Source organism: Falco peregrinus, chromosome 1 (assembly GCF_023634155.1).
Source record: "Falco peregrinus isolate bFalPer1 chromosome 1, bFalPer1.pri, whole genome shotgun sequence".
Taxonomy (NCBI): Eukaryota; Metazoa; Chordata; class Aves; order Falconiformes; family Falconidae; genus Falco; species Falco peregrinus.
Window position 1 is genome coordinate 24,301,379 of NC_073721.1, and position 18,519 is coordinate 24,319,897.

The following is an 18,519-nucleotide window of genomic DNA, read 5'->3' on the forward strand; positions in this document are numbered from 1 at the left end:
AGTACTGATGCACGTGGACTCCAGTAAAGTGACTTCCTTCCTGCAGAAATCCTTGAACTTCTGCTGGTCTTACCAGATCTGCATGACACTGTAGCAAAAATACTCTGTCCTGGTAGTGTCCCTCCAGAATAGTTAGCTGGCAGAAGGGAAATTCTTGTATTTGAAGACCTCTTCTCCACTATGCCAGCATGCACAGCACATTTTCTTAGCAAATCACATTGTCCACCTACTAAGGGCTACACTGTGCTGCCAGAAGGTCCTTCAAACCATCTTATGGTCTTCAATAATTTACAGGTCTTTGCTGTGCTTCAGACAAAGGCTGCTGACCAAAGCTAGATCACAGTCACAGCAAGACAGAGTCTCTTTACTAACAAGGCAAACTAAAATAATTTACACAAAAGAGCACAGAAGAGAGACAAATGATCAAGAGACATTACAACTCTCAGGAAGTTGCCCCAAAAGCCCTGAAGTCTCACACAGGTATGTAGAGGAACCAAATGTGATAGCGCAACTTCCTCCTGGTGCAAGAGGATATTTGCAGCACGGATGTTCACACTGGCTAGCCAAGCTCTCTAATTACTCTCCAGTTATCTCTAGAGCAAGAAACATTACTTTATGAAAAATCCTTAATCTTAGAATCAAGTACCAGATAACAGGACAGAACAGGTTGACCACATGCAGTTTACACATGGCAGTTTAGAACGTACATATTCTGGGGAAACCCAGACATTAACATATTTTATGTTCAAATACAGCAGATTAATTTATTATCCCAAGGAACAAAGAAGTCTTGCTCAATGTACATTGTGATAAACTACTCAAACAGAAATGCCAGGGCTGCCAGTTTAGCTGCTTTTACCACAGTGACATTAAATATATAAATTAGATCTATTTACACAGGTTTAGGCCACTGAGAACTAACACTTGAGTGAGACTGCTGGAATATCAGCCTCATCACTTGGAAGATTCTCTGTAGGCAATGTATTTGGGTATTTTTATGCTTATAGAAGCAGAAAGCCCATTCTGATAATGCTGACCTCAGTCAGCCTGCTCCACAGATACATTGAGTCTAGTTGGTCCACCAAGAAAAATGAGAGCAGGAAATGAGTAAGGCACACGTATCTGCCTTGTGAGCCTCTTCCCTCTCCTTGCTCCTTTCTTGAGAGCACAGAACAGTATGCAGCCGTTGCAGGCAGCACGTGTTATGAGAATTTTTGTCTTTACAGTCAAAGGCAGGATAACAGCCAGAAACCAGGATCTGCTCAGCCAATGACATGCTATATTAAAAAGCCCTTCCAGCTTCTGTTTCAAAACAAAGAAATCTTGATAAGCCTGAAGCCAGCAGCTGCTGCCAGCAGCATACTGTCTTCCCTACCTTGGGGACACCTGCTGACCTGCTGCCTATTTAATATTACATTAAAACAGTGGCTTTCCAGTTAATGGATTATGTATCTGCAGTGAAGCTGTGGTACACAGGGAGCTGGGGAGAAAAAGGCTGGGAAATGGAAGAACCATTTGGTTTAATGGTCTGCAAGGCTGGAAAAAAAATCACAGATGGTTTTATGATTTCTCTGAGGCCCAGTCAGGTAACAGAGGGAATCAGAGGATCATGGCAAACACCTCCTTCTCCTCCCTTCCCCATCTTTTGTTGAAAGTAATCAGGTGAGTTTGAAGGTCCCTAAAAGGCAATACAAATCAAGAGAGGGAAAAAATAACACAGCTATAAGCTTGCAGACAGTTTTACTGCCCCAGCATTAAAGGCACAGAAGGTTACCTTTTACCATTATCATTTAAATGGTCCACAATGTGAAAGCAAGAAAACAGGACAGCAGTAAACTATTGCCTTGAAAATCTGACCTCTGCCAGTTACCTCTCTCTTACAGAGAACACAGTCTATAGTCTCTAAAGCAAATCCACAAGCACTTGCCAAACAGACACACTTCCTCCAGTCTTCCAAAGAGAAGATTTAATGATTCTCTTGCCTTATTTAGTTTAAGTTAGGTGGTCTGGCACAAAAGCATTACATAAAAACAATCATTAGGAGTCAGCATATATGCAAATGCATAGTTAAACCTCTGTAAGCTCCTATTTGCAGATATTCTAAACCTGTTGATATTAAATAAGAGTGAAAGCTGATTCTCAGAAGGAGGCAGACAACAAAAAAAGCTCTTCATACTATATACCTTATCCTAAGACACCTTATCCAAAGATCACCTTCATCCAGTCCAGTTGTGTTAAAAAGTCCAACACAGCTCAGACTGCCTTTTTCAGGTAAGGAATAGTGACACCACGGTAACTGCAAAGAGTCGTATGACAAGTATATGCAAGTGGAAGTGATTTCAGTGTATGCTTTATCTATCAGCAAATAAATTAATACAAATTAAAAAAAGTTCCGTTGCTGGAATATGGTTGTCACATAGAACTAAACATTAGTGCTTAGGGGGAACAGGCACAGAGAGGTTAAAATTACTTTCCAAGGTTATATTGTGCATCAGTGGGGAAGTGCTTTCCCTTCAGATTCCACAGTGAGCAATTCCTATATACCAGTGGAGAACTGAGATACTAAATTATTTCCAGTGTGGTATTGGCTAGCCACTAGCAGAGCCCGGACTGAAAAAAACAGAACTACCAACATCCAGGCACCCTGGGTTAATCACACATTGATTGTCATAAAGCAAGGAGTACCGTTTGGAAGGTTGGTTGTGTGCAACTGCAAAGGCAGTGCCAGCCCTGGAAAGCAGAAAGCAAAGAATGACAGAACAAGCTGAACAGCATGAAGATTGCTCCCTCAGCACAGGATGGAAAGCAGGCCACTTTCTCACCAAAGCAGTGCTCTCAAAATGGGAAAGCCACATTAGAAATTAGGAGTGTATTGCGTCTCAAAAAGCTGTTCCTTCACTTGGCAGCCCAAGTGGTTTCCTGGCACCTCCTCTGTTTGGAGAGCTTTAACTGGTGAGCTGAAGTCACCACTCTCAGCACCATACGCATGGCTCATTGAGAGGCACAGCAGTGTGTTGGCCAACTCTGCCTCTCAAGCACTACGCTTCTTGGCAGCGCTAGCCTTTCTGGCTGCTGAATCCCAGAGCCCTGTGGAGAGAGTGGCCTGGATCCCACAAAAGCCTAGATACTGGCTGGATAAAGCCCCAGTTCCACTCAGACTTTAATACTGATGGGGGAGATTTGCACCAAACCCACATGGCTCTGGGAGTCATGCTGAACGACAGACATGTCTCCATGGTGCCATACCATCTCCTTTCCTATCTTCTAGACTCACAGAGTCCAGCACACTGTTTTCCTGGAGTCTCCAACTGCTCAAAGTGGCAGAGTGCACAACCAGGATCCAGGCTGCCTGTGGGCTCATCCTCTGCTCAAATGCCTTGCTTTGATCACAGATACCTCATTGCAACATGCTTGCATCTTGCTGCATCTCAAACCTATGGAATGAATTTATTTGTAGGGATTTTAAAGTCTGATTTCTAGCTGAGGAAACAGTCCTGGCAAACAATGCTTTCAACAGTTCAAGAGATAACATCGTTATCAAGTCCCCTTTTCTGCCTCATCATGAGGTTTTTGTTCTGTTTCCTGTACTGGAGCATCCACTAGATATGTGGATGAGGAGTTTAATAAATCACAAAGGGTCAGGTCACACTGCCTGGGCTTCAGAGTTGGAAGTAAAGCCACACACCACCACAATTACTAGGTTCATCTAATGATAGAACTATCCAGCTCCTCCTCCCTCCCTGCTAGCCCTGCTAGCTTGAACTGGTGATGTATGGTTGACTGGACAAAATATTAATATAAGAGCAAAATCATGATGGCCGCTTTTCAGCATGACTGTCATAGAAGCAGAGCATCCTCATCTCCAGTCCTGGCCCTTATTCCTCTCAAGCCACAGCATTGTATGGCTTGAACGCTTCCTTTCACTGAGATAGCCTCTCTCAACTTTCCTAATGCATACAAAACCACCCACCCTGACACAACAGAGGAGGAAAACAATCAGGCACAGACAGAAAAAAGCAAGAGAGGCAACAGAGCTCAGACCCAGATCCTGCCTTTATCATGGCCACCCCAAGAGGTCCACACAGACAGAAACTCTGAGCGTACTACAAGCAGACACCGAAAGTATCATAGGTCATCATGCCAAAATGACCTAACTGGCAGCCATCAGGTATCCTGAGGTTGCTGGGTGTGGGCTGCTCTTCTCAGGCAGCAGCTAATAGACTCCCTTCCAAGGAGTGGCAGCCACATCACTTGTCTGCTGCACATGGCGTTTTCCCCAGCAGCTCCATTTGCTGAATACAAAGAGCAAGCCCACAACATTAAAGAGCACCCCCCTCCTTTGAAGTTGAGATTGTTTGGTTTGTCTGGCTACAGACTAAAACTGCACCTCAATCATCCAGCTTTGAAGTCCTGTAAATTTACAGCTGCAGCAAAGTAAGGACCACTTGGTAATAAAACATTCATTATTAATTTTTTTTTTTTTTAATTAAAGAGGAAAAGGCTTTGCTGGAGCTGAAACTTTTTTCCACCCACTAGAAATCAAGGAGCAGGTAAAAAATCAATAGTGACTTGTTAGATCAGAGACAATTCTGACTGCATGACATTTTATAGCTCAGTTTAGAGCAGTGTTGAGCTGATGGCCAAAGGAAACCAGAAATTTTACTGTAGAAAGCGATATGACAGAACAGTGAGTTTTAACAACTGGCTGCAGAAGTTGATAAATGCTTTTAATTGTTTTCATGCCTTATATAAGGTGTGTGTGGAATGTAACTGATAAGAGTTTGATGGTGTTTAAAAGTTTTAAAAGTTTAAAAACCTGTATCTTTCCAGAATCTGTCATTGCTGTAGGTTTTACCAGAGGGTAAGAGCAGGCTACGGACAGATCACCAAATGAGACCTGTGGGAAGTCTCCATAGGCATGACAGTCTGCAAATCAAAGGATGTACAACAAGAGAGAACATTGTACTTAAGCTTGGCTGTTTCATTTCATGTTTGTCTGGAAGCTCTCTCTATCCCCATAAAAACAAATACAGAATTACTCCAAAATGCAGTATAACCTGGCCTGGAATACTAGTGAGAAGAGAAGATAAAATTGAGCACAGTGATAATAAAGAGCACTCTGGGAGAAACAGGCTTCAGCTACAACTTGGTACAAACTCTGTCCAAAATGCTAAAAGGCAAAACCCTGCACTGTTTGGGGTTTCAGGCTATAAGACTTCAGAGAATCAGGTCTCAGTTCCCAGCTCTGATGGCTACTTCCTGCATTAATCTGAGAAGTTCCCTCTCAAGGCTGAATCAGGAGTGTTTATCCGGGACTTTTCTTTCCCATGTGACCAACATTTCTGGCCATGAACTTGCCCACAGCCTAGCTCCTGTCCCTAGGCCATCTGAACCTGTGGGAAAGAGATCATATACAAACCTTACTGCTTTTGCTGGCTTGCTCCTTCCCTGTTCAGAGACACACAGAACAGCAAGGAGACCCATTGGAGCCTGTGGCTGCTATAGTTTTTATGCAACTGCACTTCTGATGCTATGCCTAGAGCATTCTGTAATCATTTAATGCTTTTTAACAACCACATGTACTTACTGGGAAGGACGTCCTTACCCAGATCACAGTAAAAACCTCTGCATATCAAGTGCTTTGTGGAAGGGAGCTAGAAGGGATTGCCTCAAGTAACTGGATGGAAAGTGGCTCAAAAACTGGCAGAAGTCCAGCCTCTTCAAATCAAGACCAGTGATAGATGGTGTTAAACACCTCATGGAGATGCCCAGCTACCTCAGCACTCCCCACTCGGGCACACAGGTTTGTGTTTCTTGCTTTGGCACTTCCCTTCCCAGACTGTCCTGGAAGCAAGAGGAGAAAGATCAGCACAAAGCAGAATGGGCATCGGAAGGAAGCAGGATCCCAACCTTGCTAACGTGCCAGGACAAGGAGGTATCCTGGACAGTCAGATGGATTTCACAGATCAGATAGATTTTGGCAGAAGCAGGCTCAGAGAGGCAACATACTCTACTCACTTTGGTAGACCAAGATGCTTTTAGGGAAAAGCTATTTGAGGTGTTCAGTTAGCTAGCTGACAATTTTCATGTTTGTAGTGACTCACTAAAAATTCAACTGATCACTGTTGGCTGAGCTTCCCTCACTCATCTCTTAATGGCCCAGATTATGCCCCTGTTGATTTTGTTTTAAAAATGGCCACTTCATAGTCCCCTCTTGGCTGCATAGACTGGGCACCAAGCTACTGCTCCCAGTTCCTCACTGCCTTCCTACGAATGCGAGACTTTCTCACAAGACTGAGCTCTAGGGCTGGGCAAGTCACAGCCACTTCACTGTGACACCAGTGGCGGCTCCCAACAGATGGAGCACCACTGAGTCTAGACCTACACAGCCACAAGTTCTACCCCCACCTACTGCTTCTGGAGCCTTAGTCTTCTCCCACACCAGCACAGCATCTGCCCACATGGGTAGGAATGTCAAATTACAGCAAGGCGGCAACAAGGATTAGCTGACTAGCAAAGGACTGAGCAGAGTGACTATTCCCCAGCTTCAAACTGTGAACTTCAGAGGGTCGCACTGACTCATGCTGGATGTCTAAAGCTCAGCTCCAAGCCTAAAGGGTCTGCTGTGCATCTAATCAATCACAGCTTCTTACCACAGAGGGGCTGGGAACATCTCACAGCAAATGGGCAGGTATTCAGCAGGATGCACACCCCTTGCTACCATAGCAGGCTGGGCAAGTTTACCCTTCAGGTGCACCTGCCAGAATAGCCTTACCTTTCCTGGCTGTACCATCAGCCTTCTCCTGCAATGCCTTCTGCAGACATAAAGGCAGGCACCTTTTCTCAGTGTCTCTCTAGGGAGACACTCTTACTGTGACACATGCTATAAGGGAAAGAAGCATTGGTCAGCAGTGACCCCAGCAGATGGACAAAAAGAGGGAGAAAACCAAATTGAACTACGCCCCCTTGTAAAGTGGCATATATATGTACACACACAAAACAAAACTCCAAAAAAGAACTTTGCAACAGCTAATTAAGAATTCAGTTATAACCTTTTCTCCTTTTTAATAAAAACTTCGCTGACATGGTTCTATCCTGAAGAATTCCTGAATGATTGTGTAAATTTGCGTACATATGCATGCACACTTTGCTTGACAAAATACAAAAAATTTGGTACCAGCAGCTACAGGTCCACTTAACTCAATTCTCACATCCCAGCTGCTAGTTCTTGTTGTGTAATCCCCTTTTAAAATAGAAACCCAGCAGTAAACACAAAGGTAGGTTAAAGAAAGCAAATTTGCATTTCTTCAAAACCTTTTCTTCAACTTCAAAACTGTGATGAAAATCTATACAAATCCACCTTCTAGCTATACCTTAGCAACAAATTTCTATTCAAACAAGGAATCAGGGGAATGTATATATTAAATAAATACATGTATATAAAAATACTTAGCCGGGTAAGCCAGTCAGATTCCTCAGATCCCCTGAAACTGATGCATGTCGCAGCTACATGAAATCACTGTTGTTTGCCTTTATGCAAAACCCATATCTGGACTGCTGGCTAGATTAACAAATGTCACAATAAAGACACATTGAATGGAAAAAGAAAAAAGTCAGTAATGTGTTTCTTTATTAGGAATGTATTACGTTATCAATCTTAGTAATACTACTGGCAAACCGCTCTCATGAAGAGTTTTATACCCACCTGGAGGTAGAACAATCACATTTCCTCAAAAAGCGCACGCAGCCATTCTCAAAGCAAACCTTACAACAGCAAGTTGAAAACCTATATGGAATCATGCACTCGGGTAGCCCTACATAGGAAAGGTGCTAAGAGGAAATATGCTTTTCCTTTACTTGGTATTATTTACTTTATTATTTCAGCATAGATTTTTATAAAATGTTCATTTTGGACTAAAGAAACAAAAATACTGGAACATTACTCAGCTACCTACCTAAACTTACCTGGAAAAACAAATACACACTGACATTCTACTGCAGTTTTGTTCTGCATTAGGGATTCCATCCCTGGGCAAAACATATGCTCCATGTTTAAAGGGTTAAACATTCTCTCACTTAGTCGGCTTTACTGAATGTAAAATGCAAGATAATAACATACACTGTATCTTGAACCAAAAATGCACACAGCATAATAAAACCCTCTGTGCTAACTGACTGACAGTCTGAATAGATCCATTCCCACTGCTTGTTAATTCAAAATAAATCCTTTACTGTGATTTAAAGCAAAACAGACAACACTAAAGAACACCAAAAATATCATGACTTACCCTTTCGGAGGCACTTGCTTTTCTTAAGATATTTGGCAGTAAAAAATGGCATGGCTGCAACGCTAAGGTTTCAGCCAAAGCTGACCTTTTATTACCAAGTGCTAAGAGCAAAATGACTGGACCAAAGAGAGAAAGCAAATTATTATACCAGATCTTTAAAATGCTCAGTGATGAGCAAAGGGAATTCAGAGTGGGATAAAGTATGTCAAGTTGCACGGTGGGGATTGCAGATATCTTTCTGCTCATTAGCACTGCTGTTCGAGTTATTTAAAGTGTGCTCGGGGGAAATGAGGACAATTTCCATGACAATATGTACAGTATCATATAAGGAGGAAGCATTTTTTCAGGCAGAACTTCTGCATTACTCAGCTGCTACAGCAACCAGCAATATGTTGAGAAAAAAAAAAAAAAACAACCAAAAAAACCCCAAACATAACAAAAATCCACAAAAAACACACCACGTTTGGATAACATGAAAAATTTGATTCTATTAACCAGTTCTTGTCTGGAGGGGAAAATGCATCACTATAAACCTCCTATGTCATGTTACTGGGCTATCCCCTCATTTTCCTCTTAGGCACTTCTGGAAAAAAGGAAGCGTTGTTAAGCAGTTGAAGAAATTCATCAGGAGGTTTTGATTCCAGTCACTCCACTACCGTTTGCCTCAGTTTCCCTATCTTTCAAATGGGGGATAATACCAACATACTTGTATGTGTAAAAATCTTTGGGGCTCTTGGTCAGCAGGTACTAAAAGAAGAACAAGTGCTTAACCTCATTGCTTTGCCCTCCATGATTATGACTGTTTATTTTTGCTCACTCTGCCATGCCGTTTTTAGGACCAAAGCCCACTTAAAAATAAAAAGCCCACTTTTATTCAGCCAAGGTGATCTGATCTGGAAATTCAGTCTTATTCTTGTTGCTTCTGCTGCCTCTCTGGAGGACTTAGGGCGGTTTGGTACTGACTTCATGACCTTTCTAATTCTGTAAAGCTGGGACAGCCCATTTAATGGCGATGACATTTATTAATGTCTGCCTTCTCCTAGTCATCTACCTCTAATTCACTCAACTGCAGCATATCCCTTGGGCAGGCAACATGTCTATCCTCGCTCCTTGGAATATAAAGGACAATACAAGAAATCTGACTACACAGTCTTGGGCACATTGGTTCCTCCATGCCTCAAGTCTTCCTGCATGTAATGGCTAGATAGGACTCACTCTTTTACAAGCTCATGGACTTGCCATGGAAAATGTGCACCACCCAGAAATTGTGTAAAGGCCAAAGATATACACTTCCACAGGTGCTTCAGTTCTTGGCTTTTACTGCTTCCAGCCTCTGGGATACTGCCAAGTCATCACTGTACTGAGATACAAGCAAGCAGTTACCTGAAAGGGAGTACTTTTATAGCCTGTAACAAATAACCTCTTGACTGGTCAGATTTTAATTCATCTTTCTAGAATTAAAAAAAACCAAACAACACCCCCCAAAAAAAACCCCCAAATGATCCAAATGAAACTAGTACTACTCTTATAAAATAAAAGAATATACAGTTTTATATTGAAGATTGTGTAAACTAGGGGTGCACTCCACAAAGCAGAAAACTAGTAGCAGGGCCTTTTCTTGAATCACTTGTCAGTGCACAAATATATATGTACATGTTTTTTTAGGAAAACCAAATTTCATGCCTGAGGAAAATCCGTTCAGCATGCCATCTGAAAAGCTTCACCACAGTTTAGTATCCATAAATCCTGCAGTTTATGAATCCTGTTCAATAGGATTGTTCCATACCACCATACCGAAAACAACCAAAACAAAAAAAAAACCACCAAAACCACCCAAACAACCAAGTCTCTGCTCTTTTATTAGATAGTTTAGAAATCAGATGACAAGCTTTCAGACACAAAGTGTTTCCATAGCAAACTTCAAGCTAAGCTCAGACTAACCTAATTATGTTAACCTCTTTGAGCAAAAGGGTACTGCAGCATGTACGGAGCAGAGAGGAACAGTAGAAAGGGAAGAGGTGAGAAAAGACTCCCTGTGACTCAGTGACACAGGTAATTGCCACCTGTGAACCACTGCAGGCTGTGGGTTGGAGTTGGGGAATATACACGACCTTGGAATGGGGGTCCAGGCTAGTTACTGTCCTGCCCTTGGAGGTGGCCCAATACCATCTGCTTCAGAAGCTGGAAAAATCTTGCATGCAGGTACCTAGTAAATCGGTTCCATCTGCAATCAGACTGGCACACGTCTCTCCCGAAGACCAGGGGACACCACTATGTGTGAGTAAGGAAGGAATTGGTCTAGTAAAACCTATCTACACCATATTTAATCTGGTAACAGTGGTTGATCCTAATCTAACATGCATGCACACGCTTTCCGTCACTGCTAATTCACCCAGAAATTTACAATATCAACTGATTATTTTGAAGGAGAAACTCAGGAGTCATGATGAACCAAGTTCATCCCTGAACCTCATGACACTTCCTCCTGCTATCGTTGTGTGGTACATGGGAAAAGATGTCATACCCAAACAGCCCTTGGAACATCCCTTTTATCCTTCAGCTTTCTCTTTGCCAGCAGACATGCCCCTCACACAATGACACACCAGCCTGGAGTTTCTGCTGAAGTCAGTCTGCCTTTTTGCTCACAGTTAAGAACAAAAAAGAAATACCCAGTAAAACCACAGCACCACAAGGGAATTCCCTTCTCTGCCAGTTTAACACAGGGTCAAATTTAGACTAATGCAGTAATTCCTCCCAGCTGCCTAAAAATCTGGCCCTTTAATGACCTTGCACAAAACCCTACTGCTTTTAGCTGCAGTATCCCTATATTCTGCCTCATTTCCAACTCACTCAGCCCTTGGAGCTAAATGCAGAGGTTGCCCTCCTGGTTAGACTTGCAATTTCCAGGGAGAACTTTGAACTCATGCAAACAAACATTTGTGTCTCTCATCCAGGGCAATGAAACACAGGCTTTTTCTCTTCCACTCCCCACCTCCTCCTGCCACAACCTGCTTCTAGGAACTCTAAAACCTTGTATCTTCATGATGTGGGAACCATTTATTCTTTAGTCTCTAATATATTTCTGTCGTTCAGGCCTATCTTTCCTTAATCAGCTATCCAAACAGACAGAGATCAGGTGAAAATTTCTATCCTGACAAAAATCTACATACACTAAGAATAGATTAAATTGGATCCAAACCCTTAAATGTTATCATTCACCCAGCTTTCAGTGTGATTCCTTTAGTAATACTTTAAAAAAGGACTAGATACAACCTGGACTGTAAGAAATCTAAATATTTTTCCGTTATTTATCATCACTCCAAAAACACATTAATGTATAGTTATCAGGTCCCTCCTCTTTTGATACTTCTCCTCCCCCCAGCTTCAGAGCCCAATCCACAGAGACTGACTGTGGAGTGCACAGAGCACAATCTTTACTGTTAGCAGGAAAAAGCACCTATGACTCAATACTGAATTTTCTGTAACAAGTTTCAGTACCAGGTTTCAAAATGCTTTACTATGAAATCAGCATCATCTTCCCCATCTTGCAGATGGGAATTGGAGAAAGGGATCATGACTTCTGTACACACACCACAAGATTAAGAAAGGGAATAAGAGGGAGATTTTTCTGAATGTACATAAGTGATCAGTATATAGTTTTTTGGTTCTCCTTCTCTCTCTCTTCCCTGTGGCCCAAGAGGATTTCACCACCTTAGAGGAACAGTGTAGTGCCTGACAACAGACATGAAAACTGCTGCTTTCTATTAAATGCCACTAGTTGTGGCCACATGTTGGAATTTTCCACTGAATTACAGCCTTGGAGGACTTCCTACTGTTATTTCCCACCTGGGCAAAGTTAGCATGAAACTCAGAGAGAAAAGCAGTGAGACTCTACCACATCATTAAAGCATCTGTTCACAGGCTATGTGGTAAGACTACATGGCTCTCATAGCCCTTGAATGCAGGGGATGCCAACGGCTGGTGGGGAAGGAGGAGCAGAGGTGGAGCAGTAGCCCTCCACCACCAAGTAACATGATGCTCTAGGGTGGCAGGTGATGGAGGAGCGGACACTCCCTTCATAACGCTACCACCATGTCCAGGACAGGAAGGGAACAAGACTCTGCAGCCCAACATGGTAAATGAGCAGGCAGGTGGCTGTCAGAGAATGGCATAGCCACATGCTGGGCAAAAGCTTCTGTGCTATGTGAGCCCTGACACAGGAAGGATACCAGATGACTGCAGTAATACTTGTCCCAGCCTGCTGCCATACCCCTGACTTCTATTTTATCAGATGAAAAGAGCATGCACTCAGGGTACCCATTTAAAAATTGACCAGCATAGATTTCTATCTGTTGCTAGTTGGGCTGATAAAAGCAGCTTTTTTTCCTTTCAGCAGTTTAGAACTCAGCTTGCCCTAAAACAACTAGGGTCATTCTAGTCTGTGACCACATACATAAATTGTATCTGTAGAACAAAGGAATCTCAGGTCAATTAAAAAGATCCTGTGGCTACAATATTCTTCTGGGAAGATGCCATCTACATATGCTTATTACAGCCACGTAAAATCCACCCCCTCACTTGCCTGGAGCAAGTAATTGTCTTTAAGAGTAAGCAAAATAATTATTTTTCCAACATACTTGTCATCATTAATTATGGCCAGAGTAGCCAAGTAGGAGCTCATGCCCAGGCTTTTAAATGCTTGTAGCTAGTTAGCATAGCTGGCTGCCTGTAACTTTACAGCTTTTTTTGCAGTGTTAATATTAACATACTATGGCTTCATTAAATCAAGGCACTCACTGATGAGCTAGGTATGATTCATTTGCAGAACACTAAGACCCTTCATGCTTATGTATCCCATAGCAAGAATGGGCTTTAATGTATGCCTATGCTATAGGTATATTTGAGCACTGCTGACTGTATTCCTAACGTCACGTTCAAGTAAACATATTCCAATAAAGAAAAGATTTTCAAAACACGAAGACTGGAATTTGCAGGAATAAAATGCCAAAAGTCCACTAAGAGGCCTTTCACTGTTCCACTGGCCACCTTTGCAAAGCTCTATGACATTAGTCTGTGAACATGTGATATTAACTTCCTAAAAAACAGAATGCAAATTTTGGCCTGTCTTCTGTACTTCTCCCTCAGCCAAGTCTCCAACTGAAGTTGGTAGGATTTTCCCTGCATAAAGAATACAGAATTTGCCCTACTTTTTTTTTTTCCCCTCCCTAGTTTAACAAGGCAGGGGATGGGAGGGTAAGAGATACTATTTCTCCATTACGTCTCCGAATTTCTTTATTCTACTTACCAGGACTTTCTCAACTCCCTAAGATGAAGGGGGTGATGTGTTGAAAAAACACTTGATACAGAAGATTGCACTGTAGCATGAAGTCCGCCGATAGCTTCCAGAAGGCGTTTTTATCTTAACTGATTTTCAAATTACATGTTTCTGAAGTAACAGTGACTTTTGTTTGTCAACCAGCCTGCACACAATCTGGCTTCTGAATCATTGCCACTCCAGGCATTGTCCTGGTTTTCACTTAAACCATGACGGCTTTCACAAATTTCAAGTCAGCCCACCAAAATCAGGAGACTGGCTTCTAAGCGATGTGAATTTTTCATTATTATTTATCTTCTGGCTTCTGAGCCTTTACAGATCCTATTTGCTATCTTTATTTTAAATCCACAAGCAGTAAGAGACTTGTTTTCTATTAATGAAACCTGCAAGTTTTAAATAATCACAGTATTCAGAATCAGAGCTTTTAAGTGAAAACACATGCATAACGCGACACAGCATATGAATTCAGGCCTACATATTTATGAACGGGAAACCCTACAGCCTTGTTACATTTTTCTTAAATCACTTTGGACATGAAAGAAATTAAATTATGTAGGTACCCAAACCAAAACGAGGATAGAAATATATTATATAGCACTAACAAAGCAGAACAGGACGAAGTGGCAAGTCTACAGTACTTAGAAGATACTGATACAGCAAAGTGATTCAATAACATTTTTTTATTGCTTGAACTGAGTGCAAGGCATGGCTTTTAGTGACACAGTAGGTAAAATGGGACAGAATAAATAACCGTAAACCTGCAAGCATTACGAAAGCAGGGAAGAACCTTTGCTTATATCCTCAGCATATCCATCAGGAAATATGTGCAATTTTTCTCCTAGTCCTACTTGCAAAAAAGTTTCGCGCAGACACCTGTATTGTCCACCCCAAACAGGATAATGAAAATGAAGACAGAGAAGGGAGCTGAACAGAAAGGCTGCACGTGCAGCATAAGCTAGCAGCACAGCTTCTGTGGCATGTCTTTATCCTGCAGTTCCAGAACCACTGGTACAATCCTCTGACAATCCCCTCCAGCACCGTGCAGTATCTCACTGCATCTTCCAGCACTGCTAATAACAGAGTCACAACCTTGCCCCACGTGTGTAATCAAGAGGATGAAAGCCCCTGGGCTCCAGTTATGGGAAAAATTTCTTTTTCTCCCCAGAGTAAGTCTCATTTCACAATTGCCACCACACAGTCCCTCAAGCATACATAATACAACACAGCAGTGTCAGTTTCACCATGAAAACCTCCCTTGGCTTTTATAGGGACAAAGGGAAAGAGGAATAAAATGGTAAAATGCAAATCAGCCACATACTGAATTTCAAAGCCACCTTTAATTACAATTTCTTCCTGTTTCCCTGGGTGGTAGGAGCACTGCTCTAAGCAAGCTACACTAGTAAACAGAGTCCTGATCATCTTGTTAAGTTTATTCAAGAACGTTACATCTGCCTTAGCAATTCACTGGCTTCAAACTGAATCTGAATTCTAGGCTACAATCAGGCTGAAGTACCAAGGTACTAAACTTCAGTATTTCTATTTTCACATCCCTCTACTGGGCAGAGAATAAGACAGAACTTCTCTTACATGTACAAATGTGAAGAAACAGAAACCATATAGCTTCTGTAAGACTTCTAAACCAAGGACGTGCCTTTTCCATAGGTAACACTGCTGCTTGCTTGTGACCTGTACCTTTTAGTCTTGCACTCAGGCCAGAACCCTTCTGTTTTGATGATGTCCCCTCAGAGGAGTGACTTGACTTAACTTTCTGTTGTCCCTTTCTCTCTACCGCAGCTAACAGCTGGTAAATACCTTTTCTTTAGAACCAGCAATTACAACAGTAATTGTCCCAACTAGAATACAAGCATATTCAATCAAATAAAAGCTGTCTGTATTTCAAGGTGCAGCAGGGGAACTAAATACAGTCACAACACTGAGCCAAATTCTCAGCAGGTAGAAGTCAATCAGCTCTAATTTGTCAGCAAAGCCTAATTCATCCTCTGCTGAGGATATGGACCCACTTCTTTCCTGTGCATAACCACAGCTGAGAGCTTTAGGCCTGTTAGCTGAGGTCCAGGGCTAGATTTACACTAGGAGCTTTTCCAGTGATGCCAGAGGGATATCAGTAGACAGACTAAAGTATCACTCTTGTATGTTTTCAGCTTGGTTTAACAAAGCTGCAGATCTGCCATCCTGTAGCTCACACTGAACAAAACCTAATGTGAAGACAGGTAATTGATACCTAACTGCACTGGCAGAGGGTCTGCTATGGCAGCTATATTGTCCAAAGAGCACATCTCTTCTCATCCTTGCCCAGTAAAGAGTGTAGAACGTACATTCAGCTTCAGAGTGGTGCAATGAGAGTAATTAAACCACACTGCTACCCACAGAAACATCTCTACAGAACCAGAAAAAATGAAAGCTGTATTTCAAGGAGATTGGGACACGTTTTTTAATTCAGTCCAAATGGATTTGCCTTAAATTAAAACCTGTCAAAATACTACATTTTGCCTAAAGTATTTTAATGTTTTTTTTTCCCAATAAACATGCTTCTAATCTAAAAGCTGATCTACAGCAAAAGATAAGCTTGGGTAAAATCAATCAGTGTAAAAATAAACTAAAAGCATTTGATTTGGAAGTCAGCAAACTGTCTTGGGATGACCCAAAATGAATTTTTGGATGTTGCTTTGCTGAAAAGTAATTTGAATTTCTCTGATTTTCCCCAGGAAGCCCAAACCATTATCTTTCCCCAGATTTCCTGCCTGGAGACCATTACTTTCCTAGAAAAAAAAAAAAAGTAGGCAAGTAATAATAACAATAATAATAAAAAAATTAAAATAGAAAACCCCCAAAACAGCAGCAAAAAAAATATTTTACTTTTTTCAGTGGTATCTAGATTAAGCCCTAAGAATTCCCCTTTGTTCAGAAAAGGCCCTGCAGCTGACTGTTACAGGGGCTCAGACAGCTCCTTTCCCAGTGGAACATGAGATGGAGAGCAGGAGATATTTGCACGCTCTGTGTTCTGAACTGCTTTGATCTATCAACATCCAACAGCTAAACATTTCATACCACTAACCTCATTGATAAGGATTGTCAGCATCTTCATCACTCCTCTACTGTACACAGGTCCATAGTCCATAGGTGTGACTACTCTGAGTTTGCATTACTTTGCTCTATTCATTTGGCCCTAGTGAGTAAAACGTAGTCTCTCCACTTTTGATATTGAATTTAGTAGATGTGAGGCTTGATGTACTATGCAAATTCACCACTATTTTGCTTTAAATTGGATTATGACTCCAAGTTTCTCTCCCCTATTGCATGGCAAAAACCCATCCCAACATACCTGAAGCCAACATAGTGATACGCACTCAGAAGCATCTGAAGAGCCAGGAACTGAGATGTTAACTCTGAAACCCAGTAATGGTGATACAAATATCTCAGCTAACAGATTAGAGATGATTTGTTGCTCATCACATCCACACAAACATTCAGGTAACACGCTTAGCCCTGTTGTCAACACAGATCACCAGCTGCACTATGACAATCACCATTTTAGAGTGGGGACTACTGCTCAATACAGAAGTCAAAAAAGACATTTGTCTACCACAGTACCCCTTCAAAGACTGAGAGTCAAGTATTTAGACAGATAAATCGTTATTGATTAGATTTGATAACAAAGCATCAATGGCTTATGTCAAGAACATAAGGTAGACCCAGGGCAGGGAGGGAGGGAGATGCAGCCTCAGGATGAAGGACCAGAGCAGCAGGCATTCAAAAGCCTCACACATTTTAGGTGATATAGCACTTGCTCAAGAGGGTTGGATCTCATGTGTTAATCTTAACATACTGGAAAAGTGGGCCCAGCCTGGATCACCTTGATTCACAAGTCCAACCCCCAGTATCAGTGGTAAACAAACTGGAAGTTCAGAGTATATCATCCACCCTGCAACGCTGCAAGCTAAAGCAAGTTTCATAACATTATACAAACTTGAGACTTAAGTTGAAACAAAGAAATAAAACTATAAAACAGAAGAATAGCCATGTTCAGTCAGATGAGTTGGTCTATAGGGAGAAAGCACAGAAAAAATTACAAGTACAGAATGGAGGTTTTTTTGCTGGTATATAGTATATATAAAGCTGTACGCTACAGCTGTACGTAACAGCTACCAACAGACTTGTTAGCCCTCTGTTGGTAGCTGTTATCCCATAAGCGTCCAATCCCATTCTGAAGTCATTAGGTTTTGGCTCCCATAATAAACTGTGGTAATGAGAGTTGCAATTTAATTGTTAACTCTCAAGACAAATAATTCCCTTTGCTCGTTTTGAAAACAGGAATTCTGATAATTTAAGCGATCCTAGCTGCTGTGTTATGAATACTCCTGAATAATTAATTATTCCCTTTTTGTTTTGCCCATAGTGTTTAGACTTCTATCCAATTCTATCATACCCACCTCTCAATCATCTCTTCTCATGATCCAGGCAATTTCTTCCCGCATAGAAGCCATCCATATACCCGAAACTATTCCTACTGCTCTTAATTTGGGTATGCAACTTTTGGGGGTTGTTGCAATAGGGTAGGGGAGATCAAGAATATGATCAAAGTCCTAAATCTATTTTAGAGGAAGGCATATCTTTGTTGAATAAAAATGGACAGATGACCCTAGGAAATGGGTTTCTGAAGCCATTGCCAGAAAGCAAGCCTCTCTAATTGCATAACTGAAGGTATTTTCCCTAATTTTGAAATGGATGCAAAGATGTTAATGAATCTCCAGCCATATCCTGTTGTATCACAGAACAGACACGCTACTATGGGACTTGGTTGAGGCTTGAGGCACAAAACCCAGGACTGATTGTAAATTTGCAGATGAAAGAGGCAGCCACTACAAGCTCAGCTTT

The 18,519-nt window shown here is 41.7% G+C and overlaps 1 protein-coding gene across 8 annotated transcripts in view; it reads right to left on the reverse strand.

Moving 5' to 3' along the window:
- Window positions 1-18,519, reverse strand: part of ARHGAP22 (Rho GTPase activating protein 22) — a 150,114-nt gene that overhangs the window by 54,873 nt on the left and 76,722 nt on the right. The window contains exon 1 of one of the 8 annotated variants that reach the window (XM_055793565.1): window positions 8,289-8,555. The exons of the other annotated variants lie outside the window; for them this stretch is intronic. Within the exon in view, the coding sequence (XP_055649540.1) occupies window positions 8,289-8,340 (52 nt within the window). The 5' untranslated portion in view covers window positions 8,341-8,555. Of the gene's footprint in view, window positions 1-8,288; window positions 8,556-18,519 lie in introns of those variants that run through there. 8 annotated transcript variants of the gene reach the window in all.